The sequence below is a fragment of the Pristiophorus japonicus genome, chromosome 20 (genome assembly GCF_044704955.1).
Source record: "Pristiophorus japonicus isolate sPriJap1 chromosome 20, sPriJap1.hap1, whole genome shotgun sequence".
Classification (NCBI taxonomy): Eukaryota; Metazoa; Chordata; class Chondrichthyes; family Pristiophoridae; genus Pristiophorus; species Pristiophorus japonicus.
In genome coordinates this window covers 21,876,901-21,895,640 of record NC_091996.1, presented here as the reverse complement: position 1 = coordinate 21,895,640, position 18,740 = coordinate 21,876,901, and the positions used below count along the sequence as shown (strand labels likewise).

The following is an 18,740-nucleotide window of genomic DNA, read 5'->3' as shown; positions in this document are numbered from 1 at the left end:
GTGAATGCCTGTCATAACGGAGGATGAAAAAACTATCATCGCTGGTGACATCTCCAATATATTGTGTTGCCCATTTAAAAAAAATAAGCTATAAAAAAGTATGCTGAGCATATACTGTCTGATTGGCTGGACCCAAGCGATTGGCCGGTGCTATTTCACTGCATTAAATTCATCGCACACTACAAATACCAGAGATGGATGGATTCATTTATACAATGTATAGTCATTTTAAATATTTAATGTGAATAAATCTGTCTGTAAGTGTGTTACACTTTCATATATTATGTGCTGGCATGCACATTGTTATATCCAAATCCTACTAGACTTGCTAAATGCTGGGACAATAATGAGTCTCATGAAAAAATAATGAGTCTTATGCCCTTGCTCCAATAGCAGCTGCCACAGGTCATTATCAGTTAAAACCCTTGTACTCTTTAAAAATGCAAAAAAATGAAATTCAAGGTAGAGGTTGGAATTTAAATAAGACCGTCAAAAGGAGCACATCAAAAATTAATTTAGAAGATGAATGTTCAAGTCCGAGACTGTGAAAACCAGACTTTCCTCAGACAGCTAATCTATTCTGTAATTTACTGACATTGTCTGGTGGTAAATGTTCTGTTGGACGACACTGTACTGCTAGCTAGCTTGACAGATAGTAGGCATGAACATATTCACTCAGTCACTTACCAAGGTTTTTTTCCCTAATTCAAATTAAAAGATTTATTATAATTCCCTATTTTCCATTTATTTTCTCACAGGAGATGGTCTGAGTTTCAGATAGCAATAAGATTAGCATCATCACCACTCTCAGATTAGCCAATACAATGCATTTGTTAGAAATCAAACTGACAATCTAATTTACTTTAGTCTCCACCCCCAACTACAGAATAAGGCTGAAGAAGCGACTTGAATAAACTCACTGTTGAACAGTAGTAGCTAAACTGAACTAAAGGGGCAGAGCCTCGGGATAGAAACCTCTGTTCTGCTCGGATTGCAAGTTTAGCAACTTGCTACCTGTGTTTTTCAGAGGCATCTATCAATTCATTTTCCACATCTAGGTAAACACAAAACACCACTCCTTGCAAAGTTTACCGACCTCGACAAGTAGAAACACTCCAGCATCTGTGACATATTGATTTATGTTTAAACATGCCTATCCATTAGTGCAACTGAACATCTCAAAATATTTGAGAAAAAAAACAGCTGGAATTTGAACAGCATAATTACCCTATGTACAAACTGCGAGGTCCCTAAAGAGCCCTGGATATTGGGTCTCGGACCTCATTAGATGGAAGACGCGCTGCGGAAGGAGAGCATGCAGGTAAGTACTGCAAGTTCTTGCTCACAGGTAAGTGATTGGAGGTCGGGGGTGATCTGGGGATAGCAATCGGGCCTCGGTGGAGGGGTGTCAATCGGATCCTCGGGGAGGGAAGAGATCGGGCCTTGGGTGGGGAATGGTGGTCCGGCGGATCGCGAATGGTGTGATTGGAGGGAAGGAGATCGGGTGCCGGGGGCCTCGATCAATAGTTGGGGGCGGGGAGAGGGGGTGGTGGGTGGAGAGAGGAGGAAGAGAGATCGGGGTAATGGGCTCTGGAGGTTGGAGATCTCGAGTCAGCAGCGTTCAGAATGCTGAGTTTGGTAACTAACAGCTTTCCTTTAATGTAGGTGATGTTTAGGGTTGGTTACCCTGACTGCTTCAGGACAAACTGATGTTGGAGTGGGGACCTGAAGCAGGTGTTTGTCCCCTTATTTGCATATGCAAACAGTCTCATGCCTACTTCAAACGTGGCTAAAGGACACCTCTTGTTTTTCCTAATCCAATATGGCAGGCGCCACACTTCTAGTCGAAAGTATACGTGTACTTCCTGCTTGCCATTTTGGAGCCTTAGGACGTTGCGTAGAAGCCTGAAAACCGGGCGCTATGCGGCTCAGTTTAATGCCTGAGTTCATCAGATAGTTCTCAATCTGAGCGGCAGGCATACTGCGTACCTCAAGCACAGATTCTACTTTATTTTATTATTTGTTGACTCATTAGGAGATTAATGTCGTTGCTGCATATCTAATTTTTTAAAATTACTGCAATGACAGCTGGCTTTTCTTTGCAAAGCTGCCTTGCTCTTGCAGGTTAGGAAGTGGAGGCCTGGAAGTGTGTCAATATTTGCAGTGGATTCCCTGAACGGAAAAGTTTGAAATCTACTGTTTTAAAGAAGCAGTACCAAAGCAGATGAGGGAAACAATCATTTGCATTCATACCATTTTATCAATAATACGAAATAGAAACAAGAACATTAAAGTTTACAAAGGAGCTAGGAAATATTTCCCTACCTAGATATACAAGATAATGACTGAGAATTCAATATCAGCTGACATTGTTGTTGGTAATGTGGATTTTGTTTGGGTATTTTAAAAATACTAATCTTTCAGTTCGACATGAGTGTGCATTACAAATCAATTCAGAGTAAATGCACTTCATTTTATTTTACAGCCATTGCTATGAAGTTAACAAAAGCATCTGCAAACTACAGTGTGATCTAACCAGAGCAGCAGCTCCCTCAAGCAAGAACAGTCTTAGTGACCTGACTTCTACTGTGCGCTGCCACAAGCTTTCACTAAATCAGCGCACACATACACAAAATGACAGGTGTTATGTCTTTAGCAGCAACCCATGCTTTGGTCAAGTCACTGTTAGTCCATTGATATACACAGTAAATCCTCACAAGTCTGTCAAATACATCTTTAATCACATAAGACACTTGAGTGTTACCACAAAAGTAATCAATAATAAAGGACTGCTTTGTGATGGAACTCAGACATGGATATGCTCCAGCTTAAGTTTAAGGTACAACTTGTTTCAGAAACAAAACTGCAGATTTGGGAAAACGGATAATAATTATAACTTTTATTTATATTGCGCCTTTAATGTAGTAAAACATCCCCAAAAAAACTCCAATGTACTCTATCCTATCTTTTCTGGCTTCAGTCACAATTTACAGCTTTTATAGGATTTATATTTACACAATGGAAAACATCAAATCGGTTCTACTTACCTTATTACCTCTATTGTGTAATGGTTAATATTGCCATTAGACCATTTTCAAATTTGCATTACAATCAAGCAGAAAACAGCAGCAGGGAAAGTAATTAATGTGGCAATGTTTACAATTAGTATTTAAAAAGTGTGATGGCTAAAGTAACACCATGCCATAAATCCTCTCAGCAGCAGCAATCTAGATGCTCAATAAAAAGTAATCATCAAGATCTGAGGTTCTTTCATTGTGTCATTTCCAGTCTTTACTTTTTAATATCAGTTCCCTTTTAGTTTGTGATTAAAAAAATGTTACGTTTTAACTATTGAAGAAATTTCAACTTATACTTTGGCAAGATTGCAGTAAAGTACACCCTTATCATGAAGTGTGAATTAGACTGCAGAATATTTTCTAATGTCGCTTTTTCCACATAATACACTAAAAACAGATAGTTGTGTAATATGGGAAGCAATCACTGGAGGCATGCAAGATTCTGATTGTAATTTCACATTCGTAATATTAAAAAAGGTTTTAAATGTGGAGACAAAGTGTGGGACAGATTAGGATTTTGTAGCACTGTACTCTGGTTAAAACTCTATATTACCCCTGCTGCCTGGTCTGTTGCGACTCCTGGAACGACTGCGTTGTCTCTGAAGACGTGACCTTCCCAACAGTCTGTAGTAATAGGATGGACGTCCAGAAGTTTTTCTGCTGTTAACTGACATTATGTCATCTGTTTTTTCGCCAGTAATTTCTTCAATCTATACAAATCAAACTCCTCAGCGCTGAAAGTCATTCATTACGGTTAATGCGCAAGGCAATATTCTAGAACAGAATTTTTTTTAAGTGCAAACTTGCCCAAGCCTGTTGGTTAGTCATACTTCTGCACAACTGAGAAGATAAGCTTGTTACATTTGGAAACTGAAATTCTATGGACCAGAGAACAAAAGTTGAGCTTTAAAAAAATCCTGAACTGGAGTCCTTCCATTCACATTGAGATAGCATATACTGTTGCAAAAGAATAAAACATATCAGATATTCATATCTCACTGCTAAGTTTCAACGTAAATATACTACTTGCACAAATTCCCTTTTACCACAGGCTACCAAGTTTTAAACTAAAACATTAGCACAGTATGCTACAAGTAGTTGCTCTGTAGGAATCTATTCCAGGTTTTCAAAGAATACATGGGGCCCATGCTAAGTTAAAGGCAGTACGGAAATGAGCCAATCAAGTTAACATTAGATGAGTTCGGGTCAAATAGGCAAGTTCACAGCTGGACAACAGATGAATCCAATTTCATACTGGAATTAAAGCTGAACTTTGGAATATGCTCTAGCCCTCAGCACTGAAACTCACAGCGAGTAATGAAGTTTTATAAGCAAATCAGGAAGTTCAATATTCAGTACTAGTTTACGTTATTTGCTTTGCCTGTGGGGAGTACTAAAGGTGAACAAGGTAAACTTTACAGACTTACTCATAAAAAAGTACCTTATTTATAGCTACATATTTTCACTGTACATGCTGCAGTTTATTGTATTATTTTAATCTCAGTGTGTTGCACAAATCCTCATCACTGGATAAGGAAATAAGTATTCCTTTATTAAAGGAGTGGAAATTAATGCATTTTGACAAGGATAGTGGAAACATTATTGAGTATTTATTAAAACATACATATGAATGAATTAGGGAGTTGTTCATTATATTTAGAACATATCCAGTATTGTCAACATTTGCAAATACCTGTAGCTGCTTTACTAAATATTTTTTCTTTTACTTTTTCCAAGTTAAAAAACTGCAATATGTTAGAAGGTAAGAACAATTACATTTTATGGCTGGAAATTAGTCATTTCAATGTCCATAAATGACTGGAAAAGCTCTATGCTTTGTATGGAAACTTGTACGTAAAATGCCAATTCAAGACAGGAAAGTACATTTGGGTCAATAGCTGAGCGGTTGCCTATGGAAACAGGATTTTCAGGAAGTGTCAGTTCTCAAAGACAGGAATCGTACTGGTCAAAACATTTCAGCTTGGGAATTGTTTAAGAGGTAAAGTTTTTCCTCAGATCAGTAAAATAGTATACATTTGAAAGCAGATAACCACAACAGAATTGAACAGGAAGGAATTCAAAAAAAGGTAAAGGCCAAAATGTTATATTTCCTAAGAGCCTTTTCACCCTCCCCTGTGTGCTGCACAAATCTGATAGACGCTGCAGGCTGCTGTCTCCAGGCGAAGAAATTCCTTTGAAGCTCAAAATTGTTTTCCTACGGCTATCAGTTTATTACAGTCACCTGCAAACAACATTACTTTTAAATGATTTTTAAATTGAAACAGCCCACAGTGCTGTAATTAGAACACAATCAACAGCATATGGTTATAATTTTATTAGCATTCTCTACGCTATTGCAATGCCTCCAATTTTCTGACTTTACGAGATAGCTCATTTGCAGCATAAATCCATCTACATTGCACAAAATATTTCGATAAACTATTTACACAGCATATCATTTAAAAAAAAAGAAATTCTAATATTTTATATAACCAAGGTGAAGAATGTTAGCGCTGAGGATTAGGAGCTCTTCCCACTTCAGCAATTCACGGTCAGCATCAAGTGCTCGCTGTCGAGTACACCACAGCCAGATGAGGAGTGAAGCTCCTTCTGTTCTGCCCTACAAGGTCCCTCGGTCCCAACTTCACTGGAGCACAATTTATTGCATCGGCATGACTTCTTTCCATTCTCCACACCAGCTATCCTGTGGCCCCTCTGAGTGACACTGCCAATTAGTGTCGAATTAGGGATAGTTTCATGCTATGCACCAATGCCCAGAAGGAACTGGCTTGAGATTGCCCAGATTCATGTCACATCGGACCCTTACACAGTGGCCTGGAACTTTCTGTACATCTTAAGCAGGACAGGGATTCTGCAGAACAGAAATTCTGCCGGTCACAAAAATATGCTTCTGATCCTTGAGCCAGAGTAATTTTTAATTCTTCAGCAGTTTCCCCAACCTCTCCTGGGCATCCCAGCAGGATGCGGAGAAGCGAGGTCTGCCACTGTGCAGAGTACAAGAGGTTCTCTGTACCTGTTATACTGTTTAAAAATGGACAGATTTTTTTTTTTGAAAAGGTATCAAAGTGCAAGCAATCAATCGTTCTGCAATTGACAATATATGCTTTTTTTTATCATTTACAATGTAAAAGGACTTTTGTCATCCATAACAGCACTGGATGGCAGGGATCCCTATGGCACAAATAATGGAATATATGTTGGATGAGGTATTTTCATCATTTGCATACCATTCTGAAACACCTGCCCTTGTACAGGTGAAATGATTAAACATCCACGTCACGTTGGTGTAATATTCCAGAAGAGATGGTGGAAAGCGGGGTGAGATGAGTGTTATCTCGAGCGGAAAATCTAGGCCAGTGTATCTAAATTGTAATTATGAAAAGTAGGAATGAATAGCACATATACTTATGCAACAGTGTTCAGAGCCAAACATCGTCAAAATTCAATAACATACACTGGAAAACCTCAAAATGTCACGTTTACGGAAGTGACCACACTAATTATGAGGATTATGGTATGAAAATTAGACTATTATATATTATTTTATATCAGTAGCATATTTGCCCAAGGTTGCATAGAAGTCCTAGATTACCATCAATGTCTTAGAAAGAAAAGTCCCTCTCTACACCAGAAGCTGCAAACTTTAAAAAAATCTTAATAACCAATATAAAGTGAATTTACTGAAAACTTTACTAACTCCTTCCAATTCTGGGATAGATTTTCTGCCTATTCAACGCCAGTGTCCCATATTATCAGGTATAAAGAGATAGCTATTCAGTAAACATATGCACTGAAAAATTATGAAGTAATGAAAATATTAATAAAATATTTATAGGATATGCAAATTCTATTTTTCAGAAGCTGTAAGAATAGCAGCAGGCTGTAGTATTTGTGAAAGTGCAGTGCAGTGCTGAGGAAGTGCTGCACTGTCAGAAGTGCTGTCCTTTGGATGGGATATTAAACCGAGGCACCGTCTGCTCTCTCAGGTGGACGTAAGCGATCCCATGGCACTATTTCAAAGAGTCGGGAAGTTATCCCCGGTGTCCTGGCCAATATTTATCCCTCAATCAACATAAAAACCAGATTATCTGGTCATTATCACACTGCTGTTTGTGGAAGCTTGCTGTGTGTAAATTGGCTGTCGCGTTTCCCTCATTACAACAGTGATTACACTTCAAAAGTACTGCATTGGCTGTAAAGCGCTTTGAGACGTCTGGTGGTCTACATGGTGCTATATAAATGCAAGTCTTTCTTATAGGTTAGAAGTGATTGAAAATTCAGCAGGAATTCACTATGCTTCCTCCAAGGTATGCTGTGTTTGGTTTCTGGTAGAAGTACCTTGTCTACTGTGGCACAGATCCATAAGTAACCACCTCAGTACTCCCAGATGATGTACATTTTAAGATTCAAACAGAGTGATATGTCACACAGTCAGATTTTCCCAATAAATTGCTTTTGAGTGATAAAGGATAAGTACATTTCAATTTTTGACCATTTAACAATCACTTATTTCCCATTGGAAAGGGAATTGTGAAATTTAGAAACATTTAACATTTATACCAGACAGTCAATCAATACAGAAATATGAAAACCAGTTTCATCTATACCACTTACATTGCAATGTGTATGGTACAAAACAGTTATTCCTAACAATTTATTTATTTTGAAGGTATTGTCATGGGAACATGAATTACTGGGGGAGAAATTCAACTCATGCCGGTTTCTAGCTCTGCTATCCTTCAGCTTTCCAAGTAAAAGTACCAATAAATGAAGTGTCTCAACAAGAGTTGAACATACGGCTTGAAAGAAGGACCAAAATCCAATACACTAATAACCATTTAATAACTGAACATTGCTATTATGTATGCAATAAAGGTTCAAACCGAATAATGTTTCACTAAGCAAGGTACAACCTTGCTTCTGCTTTATTTAGGCCCAAAGTGCCTGACTCACAAAATGGCTGGCCTTTTATACCAGAGCAGCACCATGTGTGTGCTGCTCAGTGGCCTCCAACAATGACATCATCTGGTGGCTACAAGCAGTATGTACATACATGACAGCTGCATTACAAACTTGTGCAATTAGTCCTCTGATCAGCCACTGTAACTTCAGCGGAACATCTGGAGAAACCCTGGATAAACTGCGTAGCCGGGGCATCTGCCGATGTTCCGCTGAAGGTACGGCAACTGATCAGGAGAACCTCCCGAGGAAACTGCCGTGCAACAACTGTAATAAACCAATTGCTATCATAAAGTCTCATGTCAAGACACATTAGTGCTAGTTGCATTTCTCTGTACAGGTGCAGCGTCGAGAATCCAGAACCTTCGGAACTGAGGCCGTTCTGATTCTGGGTTTTCGATCATCTTTCTAAAGTCACGAATCCGGAAATACCCGAGCCCAGTGTCGGGTATTTCCGTATTTCGGAACGTCAGAAGAGGGGCGGGGGAGGAAGTGTCCCCACCGAGGTGGTGTTCAGGGGCGGGCCCCGCCGTGGAGGAGGTGTTTAGGGGTGGGCCCCGCCATGGAGGCAGTGTTCGGGCAGGCCCCGTCATAGAGGAGGCCCCGAGGTAAGAGCAGCAGGGGGGCGAGGCGAGCGGCAGCGAGGCGCGGTGAAGCAAGGACAGCGGGGCCGAGGCCCGGGTCGGGCAGCAGCGGGGCCCCGAGGTTAACAGGATCAGCAGGTCCGGATTCTGGAACATTTTGCAGATTCCAGAACATTCCGTAACTCTGGATTTTCGACGCTGCACCTGTATAACAGAATGAGTCACAAGCAGGATTTGAAAACTCATTTCAGTTTGTTCAGGCCTCTGTGTGCCCTTGTGTTTCATGATGATATTAATTACACCCCTGACAGTTTTGAAGCAAATAATAACGTAGATTTGACGACCAGCTATGTGGTACTGAATGTATCATTTATCCCTATCTGATGGTGTGTGCCAAGACCTGCACCGAGGTCTGTGACATATGATTTTTATTTCCAATGAGGGAACAATATTACTCACGAGCAATAAAGTTACAAGCGGCATTGACTCAAAGGGGGCTTTATATAGCAGTAGGTCTAGGTCGTGTTACATTGCAAGTTTGGTGTTCCAGAGATCCTTCATAAATCTGGAGAGTGGGATATTTCTCTACTGAATTGACTGCCATGCAACAAAAATTCAGTAACAACCACTAAAGTTTTGATATAATTAAGCTTCTTGTCTTCAATCAGCAGTATTCCAAAAGAAAATCACAAAAAAACTCAGACTTCTTTGTCCAGACACCAAATTCAAAATCTCTTCTGTTTTCTCTTTTATAAACAATATCTGGAATTAGTTTAGTAAAATAAAGTCTTGTATTTATATAGGACCTTTCATGGCCTCAAAGTCATAAAGCGCCTTACAGCTAATTAAGTACTTTTGAAGAATAATTACTCTTATAATGCAAGAAATGTGACAGGCAATCGGCACACAGCAAGGTCCCACAAACAGCAATGTGAGAACCACCAGATAATTTGTTTTTAGTAACATTAGTTGAGGTATAAATATTATCCAGGACACCAGACAGTCTTTGAAATAGTGCCATGGAATCTTTTATGTCCACCTGAAGGGGAAGACGGGGCTTTGGTTTAACGTTTCATCTGAAAAATGGTATATCTGACAGTGCAGCGCTGAAGTGTCAATCTAGATTTTTGTGTTCAAGTCTCTGGAATGGGATTAGACATACAACTGTCTGATTCAGAGGCGAGAGTGCTATCTCTGAGTCACGGCTGACACCATAGATGTCATACGTCCTTCATTACTGCCCAAGGCAGAGCTAATACTCTTTCCCTGTAGTGCACAACAGCCAGTTTGATTGCTAGTGAGGTCTCACTAACCATTCCCATCTGAGAGACCAGGAGTTAAGTTCATAATTTTAAAAGTAGTGGGCAGCAATGTCAATAATAATGAAAGAAATCACTGGACTCCAGCAACACCCTAATGCATACAATGCGCTCTCTTTTTTTATGCAGGCAGATTGTGCCCTGGCTTTAATAAAGGTGGAAGTGGCGAATGACATTATCTGAGTAACATCACAATGGAAGGGATACAGACAAGTACCACCCGGCTCTTTCCCATTTGAATTCACAATGTGAAAATAAAAAGGTTTGAGACGCAGCAGAAAAAGGAGTCATTATAGATGCTACCCAACTTGCTAAGAGTTTACAGAATTTTCTGTTTTTGTTTCATTTTTCCAGCATCTGCAATATTTTGTTTCTTGTTATATTGGTAAGTAACTCAAATCTTTGGAATATGAAATCCAATACCGCTCCTTGTGCAGGGATCAAAGTGGTGTTGGGCTGAGGACTAATTCTGAATTTGAGTTGGAAAGTAAGGTCCGTCCCTTCCAAAATCTAAACATCAAAATACAAGATAGTCACCAATAAACCCAGTAAGACATTCGGGAGAAACTGCTTTATTCAGAGAGCGGTGAGAATATGGAACTCACTACCACATGGAATGGTTGAGGTGAATAGCATAGGTGCATTGAAGGAGAAGCTACTTAAGTACATGATAGAGAAAGGAACAGAAGGATGTGTAATGTAATGTAAGATGAAGTAAGGTGGTAGATTGGCATAGACCCATTGGGCTGAATGTCCTGTTTCTGAACTGTAAAATTCTATGTAATTCGATGTAATGTAACATGAAAGATGCCAATTTCTTGTTGAATATAACTAAAAAAAAACAATATGGCCCCGAAATGCCAAAAGGGGCATAACTCAGTGCAAGCGGCAAGATTCAGCCATCCGGGACCTCGCCAAGGTTCGCCGGAGGTCGGGGGAGGATGGCCCTTACTAGTACAGATGTGACGTCTGAAATCCGGAAATCTCGTGACTGAGGCCGTTCCGGATTTCGGAAAGTTTTTGCCTGGGACGAGGTAAGGGGGAGGGGGGAGATCCGGCCAAGGCTGGAGATCGAGTCGTGCTGGAGGTCGGGCCGAGATTGGGCGTTGGGCCAGGGCTGGAGCCAAGGCCGGAGGACCGGTCGGACCGAGGCCAGGGGAGGTCGGGCGGCCGGAGGTCGCGCTGAGGCCGGGGGAGATCGGGCGGCATTGAGGCGGGGTTATATTGGGCAGCATCGAGGCAGAGGAGTCCGGATTTCAGAACATGTTCCGGTTTCCGGATGACTCCGCCGCGGATCGGCCTGGAGTCTGGGTTCCGGAACATTCCCAATTCCGGATTTTGGACGGTCAACCTCTAATACCAATGTTGATCACCCAAACCACTGGCGGCACATCTAGTCTGTCTTTGGGCATAGGCCAGAAAACCCAGCGAAGGTTACCAGGTTCACTCGGCCCTTCAGTAGTTCCTGGTAATGGGCAGCTCTGAACTAATTTTAACAAACGCTAACCTTGTTCTTTGGGAATCCAGGCTACATTCACAGCCTGGGCCCCCTGGTGGACCCCACTACTGCTGATTTGGAATTATAGTGAAGTGAAAACAGGGTGAACTTTCTATTCAACATGTCAGCTGTGGCTCAGTGGGCAGCAACTCGCCTCCGAGTCAGAAGGTTGTGGGTTCAAGTCTCACTCCAGAGACTTGAGCACATAGGGCTGACACTCCAGTGCAGTGCTGAAGGAGTGCTGCACTATCAGAGGTGCAGTCTTTCAGTTAAATTGAGGCCCCGTCTATTCTCTCAGGTGAACGTAAAAGATTCCATTGCACTATTTCGAAGAGGAACAGGGGTGGCCTGGCCAATATTTATCCCTCAATCAACTTGACAGAAAAAACAGATTATCTGGTCATTATCACATTTCTGTTTGTGGGAGCTTGCTGTTTGCAAATTGGCTGCCACATTACAACAGTGACTATACTCATAAAAGTACGTCATTGGCTATACGTTATTGAGACATCCTTTGGTCCGGAAAGGAGCTATATAAATGCAAGTCATTCTTTTTTTTAATTGCAATTTGTTGATTATATCTCAACTAACAACATTGCTCTCATGATAGATTCTGTGGAGTGATCAAGTGGGAAGAGAAAATCCAGCAAGTGAATGATAAGAGATCAGAGGTCGCCAGAATCTCTGGACGGTTACTTCACAAGAGTCTATGGGTGTTAATACAATGTACAAGCATCGTGGCAGTGTTACAAACAGATAGCAGATAAGCTGGGCTTTGGCACAGGCTGTCATGTGAGTGTGGGGGGGATTCTTAAAAAAAATTCTGCTTTTAATGACCCTCCCAGTCGTGGCACGCATTCTGCAAGCTTTTCTGAAGAGATTTTAACCGCACCTCTAACTGTTCCCCAAAAATACCTTTCCTATCAAAAGATAATTGTAACAACTGTAGTCTTACTGATATTACTACTACGAAGGGCCTAATAAAAGACAGAAGAGCTGACACATCCTTGTGGAGTTATAGGGCAGATTGAAAAGACTGACTGAACAAAGACTGATGCTGTAGCAACTACAGAAATATGATTTTTGTTTTCACAGTTGCCAGATCACACAATTGTTCTAAACAATTTACAACTTACTGAAAATGAAAAATTACTGAGGAAGACTGTGAAAGACTCAGAACTTCAGGGTGAGTGAGTTATGAAAGGCCTTCATAAAAAAATGAAACTAATCATTTATTCTCATCAAACTGTTCGTTCTTCTACAGATTATTTCTTCCACTTTGTTTTTACAAATTTGAAATGGTTAATTTATATTCAAACAGCTATTATTTGAAAGTTCAGGTACAATAAAATTGTTTTTCCCGCTTTAAAGGGATCTTACAAAATGTAACATCACAATTTAAAATGTTTCAGATACAATGGCAGAAAAGCATTTAAATAATATCTACACTCAAATCATTCCGTGGCAGTGCAGGTTGAGAAAGCGATTAAAAATCATACGGGATCCTTAGACTTTATAAATTGAGGCATAGAGTACAAATGCAAGGAAATTATGATGAATCTTTATAAAATGATGGTTCAGCCTCAACTGGAGTATTGTGTCCAATTCTGGGCACCGGACTTTAGGCAGGATGTGAAGGCCTTGGAGAGGGTGCAGAAAAGATTTACAAGAATGGTTCCAGGGATGAGGGACTTCAGTTATGTGGATAGACTGGACAATCTGAGGTTGTTCTCCTGAGAGCAGAGAAGGTCGAGAGGGGATTCAATAGAGGTGTTCAAAATTATGAGGGGCCCAGACAGAGTAGACAGAAACTGATCCCATTGGTAGAAAGGTCATGCACCAGGGGACAGAGATTTAGGGTGACTGGCAGAAGAACCAAAGGTGACATGAGGAAAATGGTTGTCAGGGAGATGGGCACCAGGATGTAACATTAGAAAAAAGAAACAAAGGACACAAAGGATTGGGAGAGACAGGTTTCACTAAAGCAAGAAATAGTAAGATATTAGGTGGGGTCAAACTAAGAGAGAACACAGGATGGTCTAGGATAGGTTACAGTGTATGTATGTTAACACCTGAAGCATAGTAAACATGGTTGGCGAGTTGCAGGTGCAAGTAGCCACATGGGTTTAGATTAGCTATGGAAAAGGAAAGGGAGCTATCTAGAGTAAAAATACATAATTGGAGGAAGGCAAATTTCAGTGGGATGGGAACGGATCTGGCCCGGGTAAATTGGAATCACTGTGGTGGAACAGTGGGCTGCTTTAAGAGGAAATAGTTCAGGTACAGTCGAGGTAAATTCCCACCAAGGGGAAAGGTAGGGCAACTGAAGTCAAAGCTCCCTGGATGACGGAAGAGATAGAGTAAGATGAAGCAGAAAAAGAGCGGGTATGAGAGATGACAGAATATAGAAAGTTCAGAGGTGGTGAAAAAGAAAAGAGGGGCGAAGAGAGGGTATGAAAATAGAATGACAGCTAACATAAAAGGTAATCCAAAAGTCTTCTACAGGCATATAAATAGTAAACGGGTAGTAAGAGGAGGGGTGGGACCAATTCGGGACCAAAAAGGAGAACTACGCATGGAGGAACAGGGTATGGCTGAGGTACTAAATGAGCACTTTGCATCTGTCTTCACCAAGGAAGAGGATTCTGCCATAGACATAGTAAAGAAGGAGTTAGAGGAGATACTGGATGAGGTAAGAATTGATAAAGACAAAGTACTAGAAAGGCTGGCTATATTTAAAGTAGATAAGTCACCAGGAACGGATGGGATGCATCCTTAGACACTGAGGGAAGCGAAGGAAGAAATCGTGGAGGTACTGGCCATAATCTTCCAATCCTCCTTAGAAACGGGGGTGGTGCCAGAAGACTGGAGAATTGCAAATGTTACACCCTTGTTCAAAAACAAGGGAAGCTTTTAGAAACAATAATCAGGGACAAAATTAACAGTCATTTGGACAAGTATGGATTAATTAAGAAAAACCAGCATGGATTCATTAAAGGCAAATCGTGTTTAACCAACTTGATCGAGTTTTTTGATGAGGTAACAGAGAGGGTTGATGGGGGCAATGCGGTTGATGTGGTGTACATGGATTTCCAAAAAGCATTCGACAAAGTGCCAGCAAAATTGAAGCCCATGGATTAAAATGGACAGTGGCAGAATGGGTAAGAAATTGGCTACGTGACAGGAAACAGAGAGTAGTGGTGAACGGTTATTTATCAGACTAGGGGAAGGTATACAGTGGTGTTCCTCAGGGGTCGGTACTAGGATCATTGCTTTTTTTGATACATATTAATGACTTGAATAGAAACATAAAAAATAGCTGCATTAGACCATTCGGCCCTTTGAGCCTGCACCACCATGCAATAAGATCATGGCTGATCATTCACCTCAGTACCCCTTTCCTGCTTTCTCTCCATATCCCTTGATCCCTTTAGCCATAAGGGCCATATCTAACTCACTCTCGAATATATCCAAAGAACTGCCATCAACAACTCTCTGCGATAGAGAATTCCACAGGTTAACAACTCTCTGAGTGAAGAAGTTTCTCCTCATCTCGGTCCTAAATGGCTTACCCCTTATCCTTAGACTGTGTCCCCTGGTTCTGGACTTCCCCCACATCAGGAACATTCTTCCTGCATCTAACCTGTCCAGTCCCGTCAGAACTTTATATGTTTCTATGAGATCCCCTCTCATTCTTCTAAACTCCAGTGAATACAGGCCCAGTCGATCCAGTCTTTCCTCATATGTCAGTCCTTCCATCCCGGGAATCAGTCTGGTGAACCTTCGTTGCACTCCCTCAATAGCAAGAACGTCCTTCCTCAGATTAGGAGACCAAAACTGAACACAATATTCCAGGTGAGGCCTCACTAAGGCCCTGTACAACTGCAGTAAGACCTCCCTGCTCCTATACTCAAATCCTCTCGCTATGAAGGCCAACATGCCATTTGCCTTCTTCACCGCCTGCTGTACCTGCATGCCAACTTTCAATGACTGATGTACCATGACACCCAGGTCTCGTTGCATCTCCCCTTTTCCTAATCTGCCGCCATTCAGATAATATTCTGCCTTCGTGTTTTTTCCACCAAAGTGGATAACCTCACATTTATCCACATTATACTGCATCTGCCATGCATTTGCCCACTCACCTAACCTGTCCAAGTCACCCTGCAGCCTCTTAACATCCTCCTTACAGCTCACACTGCCACCCAGGTCAGTGTCATCTGCAAACTTGGAGATATTACACTCAATTCCTTCATCTAAATCATTGATGTATATTGTAAATAGCTGGGGTCCCAGCACTGAGCTCTGTGGCAGCCCACTAGTCACTGCCTGCCATTCTGAAAAGGACCCGTTTATCCCTACTCTTTGCTTCCTGTCTGCCAACCAGTTCTCTATCTATGTCAATACATTACCCCCAATACCATGAGCTTTAATTTTGCACACCAATCTCTTGTGTGGGACCTTGTCAAAAGCCTTTTGAAAGTCCAAATACACCACATTCACTGGTTCTCTCTTGTTCACTCTACCAGTTACATCCTCAAAAAATTCTAGAAGATTTGTCAAGCATGATTTCCCTTTCATAAATCCATTCTGACTTGGACCATCCAGACACTGCTTTCCAAATGCGCTGCTATTTCATCTTTAATAATTGATTCCAACATTTTCCCCACTACTGATGTCAGGCTAACCAGTCTATAATTACCCGTTTTCTCTCTCCCTCCTTTCTTAAAAAGTGGTGTTACATTAGCTACCCTCCAGTCCATAGGAATTGATCCAGAGTCGAAAGACTGTTGGAAAATGATCACCAATGCATCCTCTATTTCTGAGGCCACTTCCTTAAGTTCTCTAGGATGCAGACTATCAGGCCCTGGGGATTTATCGGCCTTCAATCGCATCAATTTCCCAAACACAATTTCCTGACTAATAAGGATTTCCTTCAGTTCCTCCTCTCGCTAGACCCTCGGTCCCCTAGTATTTCCAGAAGGTTATTTGTGTCTTCCTTTGTGAAGACAGAACCAAAGTATTTGTTCAATTGGTCTGCCATTTCTTTGTTCCCCATTATAAATTCACCTGATAAGGACACAATTTCAAAATTTGCAGATGACACAAAACTTAGAAGTATAGTGAACAGTGAGGAGGATAGTGATAAGACTTCAAGAGGACAGAGACAGGCTGGTGGAATGGGCAGACACGTGGTAAATTAAATTTAACGCAGAAAAGTGAGAAGTGATATTCTTTCAACCAAAATGCGAGAGGAAATATAAACTAAAGGGTACAATCCTAAAGGGAGTGCATGAACAGAGAGACCTGGGGTATATCTCCACAAATCGTTGAAGGTGGCAGGGCAGGTTGAGAAAAGGATTAAAAAACGTTTACAGAATCCTGTGCTTTTTGAATAGAGGTATAGAGTACAAAAGCATGGAAATTATGATGAACCTGTAAAAAAACACTGGTACGCCTCAACTGGGGTATTGTGTCCAATTCTGGGCACCGCATTTTAGGCAGAAAATATTTACGAGAATGATTCCAAGGATGAAGAACGTCAGTTACGTGGATAGACTGGAGAAGCTGAGGTTGTTCTCCTTAGAGCAGAGAAGGGTGAAAGGAGATTTATTCAAAATCATGAGGTGTCTGGACAGAGTAGATGGAGAGAAACTGTTCCCATTGGCGCAAGGGTCGAAAACCAGAGGAACAGAGGGTGATTGGCAAAAGAACCAAAGGCGACATAAGAAAAAGCTTTTTTGCACAGTGAATGGTTAGAATTTGGAATGCACTGCCTGAAAGTGTGGTGGAGACAGTCTCAATCACTACTTTCAAAAGGGAATTGGATAAGTACCTGAAATAAAAAACAATTGAAGGGCTATGGGGAAAGGGCGGGTGCGTGGGACTAGCTGCGGTGATCTTGCAGAGAGCCGGCACAGCTCGATGGGCCAAATGACCTTCTTCCATGCTGTAATGATTTTATGACTGGGAACCCCTGAAAATATTGATACACTTTCAAAGACTTCCAGCAGTGTCAGCTACCCAATATTATTGCAAAAACATTTTTTCTTTGCATAAACAGGAACAGCATTTGAGTAATATAATCTGTCTTATTTAATGTAAAAACAGTACAATTAACATGCAGATACGACACTTCATTATGGATGTAAACAAATCTTTATAAAACAGAAAGATAGTCACTTAATGCTGGGTGCATCTGACCTGCAGCTTAAAAGTTACAAACATTTTCCAATCATCAAAGTTCCCCAATCAAACAAATACACTGATTGGCCTGACCACAGAAAGTTGTTGGGGCCAGTTCGTTAGATATATTCAAAAGGGAGTTAGATGTGGCCCTCACAGCTAAAGGGATCAAGGGGTATGGAGAGAAAGCAGGAATGGGGTACTGAAGTTACATGATCAGCCATGACCATATTGAACGGTAGTGTAGGCTCGAAGGGCCGAATGGCCTACTCCTGCACCTATTTTCTATGTTTCTATGACCCTGTGTTTACCTAACACAATTAGACTTTGTGATGGAGCAGGAAACAATTGCTCCTCAGCTTCAGAATAATATGATAATACTCCTGTTCTTGTAAAACAGTGCATCATCTCACTTACAAGGAGCAATTCCAGAGGAGGTTCTCAGAAATATAAACACACACACACACACACCAATTCAGCTCGTGGAGGATTTCAGCGGCGTAACCGCAGTAAAGGAGGGTTTCCAGCGGTGAGCTCTGCAGCGCTGGAAAGGGACTACCAGAGTGAAATTCACCGAGGAAAAGGTCAGCTGTGCCCCCGCGAGGTTTTTGATACGATGCTCGAACGCGACATCGCTGGGGCCCTTTGGTAGGTAAAAAGTTTTATTACTTATTATTGTTTTTATTTCATTTTTCAGCATGCATCCGCAGTGTTTATCTTTTGAAAAGGTTTTATTAATTATTAGTGTTTTTATTTCATTTTCCATGGTTCGCAGTATTTTTCTCTTGATATAGTTTTATTAATTGTTTTGGCTCCATTAAACCTGCTGAGTGCTGCTCGCAGGTTTGCACATACCCTTGTAATTTTGTACAACTTTCAGGTCTAACTCTTTAGTGGGCTGCAGAGACCTGCTTGGCAGGATTCACCCTGAGGATGGGAGGAGTGTTGGGAGGGCAGCACGCAGGAGTCGGCGTCGCCGTCAGCACCATGCAGACAGGCAGCGGGCAAGGGAGGCAGCAGCCATGATTCGTTCATTCTGTGCCAGACCAGTGTGCCCGCCGTCTTCACTGGCCCGAATCAGGATTGCGGTTGGCTG

The 18,740-nt window shown here is 41.3% G+C and overlaps 1 protein-coding gene and 1 long non-coding RNA gene across 6 annotated transcripts in view; one reads left to right on the top strand and one right to left on the bottom strand.

Moving 5' to 3' along the window:
• The window catches only part of LOC139232434 (disabled homolog 2-interacting protein-like), a 1,003,994-nt gene that overhangs the window by 471,600 nt on the left and 513,654 nt on the right, over positions 1-18,740 (bottom strand). Inside the window, exon 1 of one of the 5 annotated variants that reach the window (XM_070862604.1) lies at positions 3,631-3,775. The exons of the other annotated variants lie outside the window; for them this stretch is intronic. Within the exon in view, the coding sequence (XP_070718705.1) occupies positions 3,631-3,751 (121 nt within the window). The 5' untranslated portion in view covers positions 3,752-3,775. Of the gene's footprint in view, positions 1-3,630; positions 3,776-18,740 lie in introns of those variants that run through there. 5 annotated transcript variants of the gene reach the window in all.
• Positions 10,204-18,129, top strand: LOC139232888 (uncharacterized). The gene is made up of 3 exons (XR_011588092.1): positions 10,204-10,222; positions 12,554-12,644; positions 18,045-18,129. It is a non-coding gene; the product is annotated as an uncharacterized lncRNA (long non-coding RNA).